Source organism: Narcine bancroftii, chromosome 1 (assembly GCF_036971445.1).
Source record: "Narcine bancroftii isolate sNarBan1 chromosome 1, sNarBan1.hap1, whole genome shotgun sequence".
Lineage (NCBI taxonomy): Eukaryota > Metazoa > Chordata > Chondrichthyes > Torpediniformes > Narcinidae > Narcine > Narcine bancroftii.
This window is the reverse complement of record NC_091469.1, coordinates 36,819,121-36,830,888: the sequence shown is the minus strand read 5'-3', so window position 1 is coordinate 36,830,888 and position 11,768 is coordinate 36,819,121. Positions and strand designations below refer to the sequence as shown.

Below are 11,768 nucleotides of genomic sequence, written 5' to 3'. Positions count from 1 at the left end.
ATCCATCAAACTTCCACAGCTAAATTGCATCACAGACCAGTTTGACAATTTAAATGGCCAGGAATACAGAAGGCTGAAAAAAGATAGCCAAGTCCATCACAGGCACCAACTTCCCATCCATTAAAGACATCTACGCAAGATGCTGCCTCAAGAAGGCAGCCAACATGAGGCTTGGTCACAACCTCTTCTCACTGTTACTTTCAGGTAGAAGATAAAGACTGAAATCCAGAATTTCCAAGTTTAAAACCAGTTCTGCTTTAAACCAAGAGCTGTCAGGCTCTTGAACCTCCCCAAACTACTCTCATCACAAGTACTGTGGCACCATAAAGATCCATTTGCACAATTGGAATTCCCCCCCCCCCCCCCCCACCCCGCACAACTCTGAGTATTTATTATCTATCTTTTTATATTTATTTACTGCTTTCTGTGCAATAATGTAATGTGGTTATTTTTTTTTAAATGATTTGGGTGCAGCAAATAACTTTGGTGATGTGTACATTGTACTTGTGTGTTGCGACAATAAATAACTCATATTTGGACAATTGGCAAACAAGTTTTAGAACATTCCTAATTTCAAGATTCCTTTATTGTCATGAACACAATATTACACAAAATTGCCTTCTGCCTGTCGGAAGGCAGACAAAGAGTTGCCAGTAGTGTCACCTGGAACCCTTTACAGAACAAGAATCCCTTCTAAGACATTGAGTCTCCATGGATTCACCTCCAGTGTTTCAGCAGCCTCTGCAGACTCCTGTTCAATCCATTGGTAACCGAAGCCTCCAATGCAATCAGGAAGCCTTCAGGGCCTGAGGCCCTTCAAGAGTTGCTCTTCTCCTGAGCACCTTCTCAAATCCCAACTCTGATACCTAATTCCTATGCCAGCTTCCAGCAGCCCACAGCCCATGCAGGGCCCCCGACCACGTTACCCACAGCTTGTGCGAGTCCCTTAGCTGTTGAGTGTCTCATTGGTTTGCCCCCATCCTGTATGGTAGTCTCCTCAATTTCTCCTTTTTTTCGGAGGGTGTTCTCCCAATTTCTGGTGCCTTGCTTGCGCCAGTCCGCTGTTTCCTGGAGTCTGTAACCCCTCGTGACGGCTGCCAAGCACAGGCACAGACCCGTGATTGCAGGACTTTAGTTTAAAAAAAAACACCGTCATCTCCTTTAACAGGCCATTTAAAACCTGCTAGCATTAGGACTGGGTGGTTGAACCCTTCAGAGCAGCGCTGTCTGTCATGTTCACACCTGCGGCTGACATTACACATTGCTGGCAGTGCCATACTTATTCAAGTTTTCCCTCCCTCCTTTGCTGATGGAATAACAGTCTCTTGACACTACTTTTGTTCCTTCAGTAGCTGAAGTAGAAACAAACTTAGATATATGGTGGCGTTCATAAATTCTGGTCAACACATCCAAGGTTTGCCTCAACAAGAGTAAATTCTATGATACCTGGACTCCATAGGTCAAATCACAAGGGGACATCACAGAAACTGCGATTGTATTCCTTGAATTTTAACAGGTTAAAGAATTAATCTTTTGATGCTACATGAAATTAACAGGCAATTTTCACTAGTTGGAAAAGTATTAATTAGAGCTGGCATTTCAGGAGAAAGTGAGGAAACATACAGGTAATTGTGGAAATTTGATACCTTCACACACAGGCACCGAGATACTGAGCAATCTGATCGTTTTAGTTCTGCGATTGTTAGTTCTGTCCAAAGCAGTTTCTGTCTCTTTTCATTCCTATGGTAAGTTAAGCACTTCTAAAATGTAATCACAGTTGTCACCTGGGAAATACTGTAGCCAATCTGCATAAACACTTTCAAACAGCAGTGATAATGGATTTCTACTGATGCCAAATACTTAATTTGTTAATTGGAGGCATCCAAAAACAGCTCAGAATTTTAAAAGAATAAAATGTTCAGAACAAAGTGAAATCAAGTTCAAGCTACAAAAATATTCAAATAATTAAAACATGAAATAATTCCAACTCTCACTGGTATTTACCTTTCTCCACAGATTATGGGTGGTGATGGCAGGAAAATACCCCCTTGCTGTCAAGTTGGAGTCCTGTGTCCAGCACCAGCTCCAAAACATCTGGCTCATTTTGGATTTCATACTTGGCTGAATATTTAAAGGCAGCAAAATGAACTGGGCACTGTCAACCAGATCCATTCAGCCAATAGATTGAATTGATATTAATCGAACATTCTTTCTGACCAAGATGTGATTTTGACTCCGTTTCCCCTGCAGGGGAATAAAATCAAAATAATAGTCTGATAAAGGATTGTCCAATAAAGATGAAGAGAAATTTTCTCCTCTGGCAATAAAGTCTATCCCCGAGAGCTGTGGGCAGCATAGTCACAAAGTAACATGGCACGCGGGCACATTAGTACAGCAGGTAGTGCTGTTCCCTCGCAGCTCCAGGGACTCTGGTTTAATCCTCACCTCAGGTGCTGGGTGTGTGGAACTTGTTTTTTTTCCCCCCCAGTGAGGTGTTGCTTGGGGAGTGATATCATTTAATATGGATATCTCACCAAACACAGGATTGGCAATGGGATAATTTCTGAACAGATATAAGTGGCTTCTCCGAGGTGGTCTAGCTTCCTCTCACATTCCAAAGACTTGTTGGTAGGTCAGCTATTGTAACTTACTCCTTGACTTTAGGTTTGTGGGAAATTTGGAAGGGAATAAGTGTAAAAGGACAGGAAACAGGGTTCAATACTATATATGCTGGTTTACAAGGTGACTGACTATACAAGATGACTCCAAGAATTTCCAATTAAAATGTAGGTTTTGAGCTAAACTTTCCGTATAACAAGAACGAAGTCTGGCACTTACTGCCCCACTAGTCCTTTACCAACCATCCCACTAACCAATGAAGTGATGCTGTGACAATAATTTAAAGGCAAATTACCCATTAAATGTTTACATTTTATTAGCATATTTTAAGATAAACCATTGGTTCTTTTTATAGGCAATTTAAAGTCTGTACAGACTGACAGCAGTCGGACTAGGTGGATGGATCCCATAGGGCAGCATTGAGGCTTCGCTCTTTGACAGCTGTTGCAAATGGAAACTGATGTATGCTGTTAGCTTTGTTTGCTGTGCTGTTATTTTTTAAGTCTGTTGGAAAGTTTTACAATACATTTTATCATTTAATATATCATTAAAATACATGTGCAAGATTAATAAAGGGAAAAACATCTGCACTATGGATAATCATAAGGGTCATATTGTGGAACTGGATATGAATGAGTAAAACATTAAACCTAATAAATTTTAAACAGATACATACAAAGGAAAAGAATCTTGGCACACTTTAAAAAAAAAGACAGATTAAACCAGCAAAGATAGTGTCAAAGAATGAGTAAAACATTAAACCTAATAAATTTTAAACAGATACATACAAAGGAAAAGAATCTTGGCACACTTTAAAAAAAAGACAGATTAAACCAGCAAAAATAGTGTCAAAGACAAAAGTTACTTCATCTTTTATGAAGTATTTAAACCTGATAGAGATGGAGACAGTCACAACCCAGGGTGAGAGGTTATTCATTCTATACAAAAGTTCATGATTCATATACAAGAATTGATTATTTTCTATTGTCTGTCTACACAACTGAAAAACAGAATTCCCAACCAGACTATTATCTGACCATGTTCTGCTTATTTTAATGATATTGATGGCAGAAAGTTAAGAAAGTGTTTATAGGCAGTATCTTAATCCCACGATGCTGAGAAGGACAGATATTTGTAATTTCAGTAGGGGACAAATAGAATTGTCTTGAAACAAATTGACCTTCTACTAACTATAGTTTTTTTTTTAAATGAGATACTCTCAAGGCTTATTTAAGAGGACAAATAATTTGATATACCAAAAAAAAGGAATATATGGCAGAGATCAATGGTCTGGAGAAAGCTATCACAGATTTGGAAAAAGAATACCAGAGAACAAGTTCAAAAGATAAATAAAAAATTTTAGGAAATAAAATATTGGAATGAACTACGTTATGAAATAGAAAAAAAACTATTTTAAAATCAAAGCAGAAGTATTAAAAATTAGGAGATAGAGCACACAGTTTTATCATGGCAATTAAAGATAGAGAAAACATTAAAGAAGATCAATGCAATTCAAATAGAGCCTGACAAATTAACATGCAATCAGAAGGAATCAATGAAACTTTAAAAAAAAATATACAAAACTGTATAAATCAGAATTGCTGGGGGATTCTAATGAGATAGAGGAATTTCTCTCAGTAAATCAGCTGCCAAAATTGGAAAATAGAGATCAGATGGAATTGGATGTCTCCTTTACTAGAGGAGATTGAAAAAACCTTGAATACATTACAGGCAAATAAATCACTGGGAAAAAATGGTTTCCTGTCCAAATTTTACAGACAATTTAAGGATATTTTGATGCTTCTTATTATGACTGTGTTAGACTGGGCAGTAGAGACTCAAACTCATCCAGAAAAGCTAGTATTATGGTGCTACCAAAAAAAGAACAGATCCACTAAAACTGTCCTCTTATAGACTTATTTCTTGTCAAATGTGCATCACAAAATTTTGGATAATGCACTGGCTAATAGACTCGGGCAATATCTACCTAAATTCATAAATCTGGATCAGGTAGGCTTTATTTAAAAAAAAAGACAATTTAGGCAGACTATTTAATATAATTCATTTGGCCAAGTCTAAAGTGAACCCAAGTATAACTGTAACACTAGATGCTGAAAAGGCATTGGTCCGGGCAGAGTGGCTGTTCTTATTTAAAGTATGAGAAAAGGTTGGAATGGGCTGAATATTTATTGATTGGATAAAAATTCTTTACCACAAGCCAAAATTATAACTAATAAACAGATGTCAATGTTTCCTTTAAATAGATCCAGCAGGCAGGGGTTCCCACTGTCTCCAGGTCTCTTTGTTCTGGTGATTGAACTACTAGCAGAAATTATAAGAATGGACCCAAATACAAAGGAATTCAGAGTTTTCCAGGAAGAGCATAAAATTAATTTATTTGCAGATGATGTGCTGTTATATTTATCTGACCTGGTTGACGCTTTGACCAAACTACAGACCACACTGGAGAAATATGGTAGAGTTTCAGGTCACAAAATTAATTTGGAAAAAAGTGAAATCATGCCATTAAATTTTGATTATGATGAATATCAACAAGCAAGCCAGTTTAAATGGAAACTGGAAGGAATTAAATATTTGATAATAAAACATATACAACCTTAACTATCTCTTTGCTTGGAAAGGTAAAGGAGAATTTACAAAGATGGAAGGACCTGCCTATCACTTCAGTTGGGAGGGTTAATGATGTGAAAATGAAAGTGATGCCGAGGGTGTAATACCTTTTCCAGTCGTTGCCCATTTCTTTGCCTCAGATTTTTTTTTTTTTAAAAAGATACTTAATGGTCATAAGACAATTTATTTGGAATAATGTATCTATGATCTCCATGGGAAAATTGAGATGGGAATACAAATAGGGAGGATTAAGATGACCAGATTTTTTAAAATATTATTTAGAAGCCCAGTCGGGGTTTCTCTCATCCTTTTTTGAAGAGAGCCTCTCATGGATCCAAATGTGATTGCATAAAATGAGGGAGGAGCAGAGAAGGATTTTTATTTACAAATGAAATGTCACATTAATAACAAAAATCTAGATAACTCCATTTTGATACATATGATTAAAATTTGGCAATGATATTAATAAGAGTATTGGGGAAAAAATGTCACCAAATGCACCACTGTGCCAGAATGAATTATTGTGCATGAACCTGGATAATAGAATTCTAAGTATTTGGTATGAAAAAGGACTTATTGAAGACTGTTATAAAGAAAGACCACTTATGCCTTTTGAACAATTAAAACAAATATGACTAATCAAAAGGAACCTTCCACTGCTTTCTTCAGTTAAAGTCTTTTCTGCAAAAGAGGTGGGGTCCCACATTGGTCCCGCTCTCAAGCAGTGACATGGAGGGGATGCTTTGACTGGGTAATATGCCTAAATTTATAGCTAGGATGTATTCTGTTCAAAGGTGAAAGTACTAAGGCTGGGCAAACAAAGGTTGAGGGAGAGGTGGGAGTCAAATCTAGGTGTTTTAATACCAGAGGAATGTTGGTCTGATTGGTGTATGGATAGTATGGCATCAATGATAAATACAAGATACAGATTGGTACAATTTAATTACAATGCAATTTCTTACATCAACTATATCTCATGCCACAAAAACTACACAAATCAAAAATATGCTTTAGGTGTGCCATTGAAATTGGGACTTTCCTACATTCTACATGGTTGTGTGTGAAGACAAGATCATTCTGGCATGATATTGTTGAAACACTAACAAGAATAATAGGAGTGCCTTTGACATACGACCCAGAGCTGTTAAAGCAGCCCTGACTGTAGCCAAGTGTATAGCAATCACTTGGAAGTCCGATTCTCCCCTATTTATTGCTCCATGGGCTGTTGAGTTATGTAGCTGTATACCCATGGAAAAAAAAATACAACTTTAAAAAAATAAATGATACTGTGGCGTACTGTGCAGCTGAAGAAAGCACAGTCACTACATTGAGGGTCGTTAATGACTGTTTATTTGAATTTAGCGCATGCCACTTTAAGTGAAGCGCTGGTTCAGTTTCCACGTGCAACATGATGTCATAATTGCTGGCTGAGGTGCCCACTGAGAGGGAGGTTTGAGTCAGGAAGAACCCCTGATGGCGCCATGGCTGACCCGCCACGTGGCATTACATGCGGAGCCTGTTTGCCATGAGAAAGTGTGCCGCCACACAACATCCCCAGAACCGGCTATGCGTCCTGCCACTTGGGCATGGCCATCTGCACTGAGACCAAATGGCCACCTTCAAGTTCCTCCTTCCTTCCCACATTCAGAGTGAAAGTTCTGCTGGATCGCCAGAGGACCTTCGTACGGGTGCTGTAATGGTGCCCTCTGCAGTCCTCTCTGGACGTACAAACTCTGCCAAGTCCAGGTCCTTGGGGCGGTGGGATGGCCGGGTGCCGTGGCATGATGGGAGTGGAGGGGCCAGTGAGGCCAGTTTCCTGCAGAGATCTGCCAGCAGGTTCGCATCCTCGGGTACTGTGTCGGCTTCTGAGCTGAAGAACTCGCCGGGCAGGGAAAGTGGTGTGCCATATACCATTCCACCGACGAGGCTTGCAGGTCCTCCTTGGGTGCCATCCTGATTCCAAGGAGGACCCAAGCCAGTTTGTCTGCTCAGTTCAGGCTGGTGAGTCGGGCCATGAGGGTGGACTTTAGGTGCCGATGAAACATCTCATCCAAACAGTTGGATTGTGGGTGGTAGGCCGTAGTGTGGAGGAGTTTAACCACCAAGAGCCTCACCAGCTGGGCCCGTAGCGTGGAGGTAAACTGGGAACCCTTGTCACTGGTGACATGCGTTGGCACACCAAAACAGGCGATCCACTGACTGACCAGGATCCTAACACACGTCTCCGCCAAAGCTTCTCTGATCGGGATGGCCTCGGGCCATCTCGTGGCTCAGTTCAGTATCGTAAAGAGGTAGCATGCCTCCCTGGACACCGGCAAGGGGCCGATGACATCAATGTGGATGTGCTGGAACCTCCACGCTGACTAGTCGAAGCGTTGGATTGGGGCCTGCATGTGTCTGTGGATTTTGGTGGCCTGGCACCTGGTGCAGTTCCTAACCAACTTTGCCACCTCCTTGAGCCCATGCCACACGAATCTCTCTGTGACCATCCACATGGTCATCTTCAACGAGGGATGAGCGAGGTCATGGATTAGGCTAAAGACTCTCACTCTCCACTACGGCAGTACTACCGGGCATGATGGGCCTGTAGAGACGTCGCAGAGCAGCGCGTCCTGGCTGTTGAGCAACAGGATGTCCTTGAGGTCAAGGCCCGAAATGACAGTCCGAAGGGCTCGTCTCTGCGTCATGCAGTTGGGCCTGACATAGCTGTGTATAGTCAAGGCTGGGGGCTAGTGTATTGATTGATGGGCGCAAGAGTGCGTCCGCTACCACGTTGACCTTTCCTGCCATGTGCTGGATGTCAGTAGTGAATTCTGACATGTAAGAGAGGTGGCGCTGTTGTCTGGCTGACCACAGGTTCTTTGCCATGGTGAGTGCCTGGGTGAGGGGCCTGTGGTTTGTGAAGAATCTGCCCTTCAGTAAATAGTGGAAATGGCAGATGGCCAAGTACAGCGCCAGCAGCTCCCAATCAAACACGCTGTACTTGAGCTCTGGCAAGCGCAGCTGTTTTACTGAAAAAGGCCAGCGAGCATCATTGTCCATCGAGCCATTGCTCCAGAACTCCCCCCAACCGCTGTAGCTGAAGCGTTCACCGTGCGTTCCTCCAGGTGTGGGTGCACAAGCAACGTCGCACTGGCGAGGACTTCTTTCTTTGCTGTAAGAGTTTATTCCACCTCTTTCTTCTCGGCAATGAGTGCAAACAGTGGGCGCATGGTACAGGCAGCACTGGAGATGAACCAATCGTAAAAATTCACTATCCCTATGAACTCTTGTAGGCCTTTGAGGGTGGATGGTTTGGGGCAATGTTGGATGGCTGCCACCTTCTCTGGTGCCCGAGCAGCCCCAGCCACCGAGATGGTGTGCCCCAGGAACTGCAGTGACTGCTTGCCAAACTGGCATTTGGTCATGGTGACCGTGAGGATGAACTCCGCCAGCTGGGCAAACAGGGTGCGAAGATGGGCCTTGTGTTCTTTGCAGTTGCGACTGGTGATAAGGATATCATCCAAGTAGATGAACACACGTCCAAGTCCCTACCCACTGCGTCCATGAGGCGCTAGAGTGTTTGGGCTGCATTCTTTAACAAGAAAGGCATCCAGAGGAACTCGAAAAGGCCGAATGGGTTGATGATTATTGTCTTTCCCACATCGTCGGGTGCACTAGGATCTAGTGATATCCCCGCACCTTGGAAAAGAGCTGCGCGTTGTGGAAGTTGGCTGAGAAATCTTGTATGTGGGGAACTGGGTACCTGTCAGGGGTTGTGGCATCGTTCAGCCATTGGCAGTCTCCTCAGGGTCTCCAGCCCCCAGACAACTTGGGGACCACGTGGAGTGGTGATGCCCAAGCACTGTCTGAATGCCGGATGATCCCCAACTCTTGGAGCCTTGAAAACTCCTCCTTTGCCTGCTGTAGTTTTTTGGGTGACAGCTCTCTGGGCTTAGCATGCAATGGGGGGCCTTACATGGTGATGTGGTGGAAAACTCAGTGTCGGGGAAAGCGGTATTGAAGCGTGGTTCCAAGATGGCAGGGAATTCATGGAGTATATCGGTGTACTGATTTCTGGCAGCGATCTTGGACCCGACTATATCCACCACGTCCAAAACTACAGAATGGAAAGAGCGGGCATTAACCAGCCTCTTGCTCTTCACGTCAACCAGCAAGCTTTGAGCCCTCAGAAAGTCGGCCCCCAACAGCGCGGTGCTCACTGAGGCCAACATGAACCTCCAGTTAAATTTTTCTTTGCCGATCTGGATCTGCGCCCTGTGGATGCTGTAGGTCTTGACGGTGGAACCATTGGCTGCCCGCAGGGTTGGACTGGGAGATTGGATGAGAGTCTCCAGTGCTGTAGGGGGGAGGATGCTCAACTCGGCCAGTGTCCACCAGGAAACATCGGCTGGTGGATTTTTCAGTGACCAAGGAAGCTGTTCACATGGCCAGCCATTGCAACCATCAACGACGGCTGGCCTGGTTGTTTCTCTGGAAGCTGCAGGGTTGGTGGCACTTACGGCCTTGCACTCCCCAGCGCTGGTGATAAAAGCACCAGGTCGAAAGGCTCTCTTCTAGCTTGTGCTTGGGGGTGGCTTGCGGTTGACTAGTTCCTAGTCTTGAAACCTGGTTGAGCTGCCTCATGCTCCCTCTTCATGCGCCTAAGGGCATGCACTTGGGCTGCGACCTTATGTGGGTCTGCGAAATCCTCATCTGCTGGAGCAGCTGGATATCCTCTGGCATTTGTTCGAGGAAAATGTGGCAGAAAAGGAAAAGAGGCTTATGATTCTCCACCAGGGCCAGCATTTCAACCATTAATGCTGATGGGCTGTTGTCCCCAAGCCCATCCAGATGCAAGAGACTGGAAGCCCGTTGCTGGGGGTGGGGGGGGGGGAGAAGGAGGCCAAAAGTCCCCAGGAGCAAGTTGTACCCTCAGCCAGAGGATGATGGATGAGGTCGTCCATTCTGGCTGCTGTGTCTTGATCCAGCGCGCTCATGACGTGGTAGAACATCATGGGGTCTGCTGAGATGTTTCTAAGGTGGAATTATGCTTCTGCCTGCCCAAACCACATCTGCGGGCAATGGGTCCAGAAGGGGGTAAGCTTGATTGCCATGGCGTTATCTCAGTCAAATCCATGTCTGAGTCCAGAAAGGCATCTGAGCTCGTCAGGGTCACCACTGTAGCACACTGCACAGCTGAAGAAAGCAAATCCACCACGGTGAGGGTCGTTAATGACTGTTTATTTGAATTTAGTGTGTGCCCCTTTAAGGGCAGCGCTGGCTCAGTCACCTCATGCATGGAGATGTCATAACTGCTGTTCGAGGTGTGTGCTGAGAGGGAGGTTTGAGTCAGAAAGAACCCCTGACAGCGCCATCTTCCCATGGCTCCCCCGCCATGTGACTTTACACGTGAGGCCAGTTTGCCATGAGAGAGTGCACCGCCATAATACATTCATTAAGATATGGTAACCATAGTTGGATTATGTAGGGGCCCAATTATAAATTTGACCCAGTAAAGTATATATATAAAAATTATGGAAAAAGAGCTCTGACAGTGCATGGTTATATTTTTGTATGGGGGAAACATTTAATATATTCGATGTGTATAAAAGTTTAAATATATTCATACAATCTTTAGAAAATGGAAAAATAAAATATTCAAAAAACATTTACTATTAATCCAGCTTCCCAAACAGAGTTTCAGTAGAAAAATATTCTGTGGTAGGACTGTAGGAGTTGAGCGTGTGTTTTATGTTGTTCTCCATCATCACAGGGGACACACTAAGCCATAGGATATCAAGGTCCAGATTTTATACCTGGTACAAGATGACCCCTGGTTTTGGGGTGACATTTTTATGGTTCGATTAGTCCATTGGGAAGCAGGACCTCAAAACGGCTGGTGCTCAGGCGAGTACAACACCACCACTACAGAACTTTTAAACAGCTCACACAAGTACAAAACTACACCATGGGAATTTGAAACTGCCCACGACCAGGCCATTCAAACTCTGCGGGAGTCACAGACAGCAGACGCTCAGCACATTTAAACATCAGGTGGGAATTAAAGAGACAGCACACAGACCAGTTAAACACCATGGGAACTACGGCATACTGAGCCATACCACGACCACACTTTGGCAAGTCTGATCACCCGGTGTACAAGCAGAGACTGAAGACCACAGCACCAATGGTGAAGACGATGAGGCGGAGAAGTGCTGCAGGACTGCTTTGAATCAGTGGACTGGAATATATACTACTACTCATCCACAGACTTTAATGAATATGCAACAGGTGTCACCAACTTCATCAAGACCTGAGTGGATGAGTGTGTGCCCAAGTGTGAATACTGTACAGGGTTTTCCCCAACCAGAAGCCCTGGATGAATTAGAAAATTTGCAACCTGCTGAGGGTGAGAACAATGGGGTTTTAGGCTAGGGATCAGGATCTTTACAAGTCTAGGTACAACTTGCGGAAGGCCTTCCCTGAAGCAAAGTGGCAATTCTGGAGGAAGCTAGAGACAGAGACGAATACACGCC

At 43.6% G+C, this 11,768-nt stretch overlaps 1 protein-coding gene across 1 annotated transcript in view; it reads right to left on the bottom strand.

Annotated features, from left to right (window-relative positions):
• Nucleotides 1-9,017: 9,017 nt before the first annotated feature.
• chrnb3a (cholinergic receptor nicotinic beta 3 subunit a) overlaps nt 9,018-11,768 on the bottom strand; it is a 138,816-nt gene continuing 136,065 nt past the window's right edge. Inside the window, exon 7 of the mRNA XM_069924175.1 lies at nt 9,018-9,771. Coding sequence (XP_069780276.1) covers nt 9,018-9,771 — 754 coding nt within the window. The remainder of the gene's footprint in view (nt 9,772-11,768) is intronic.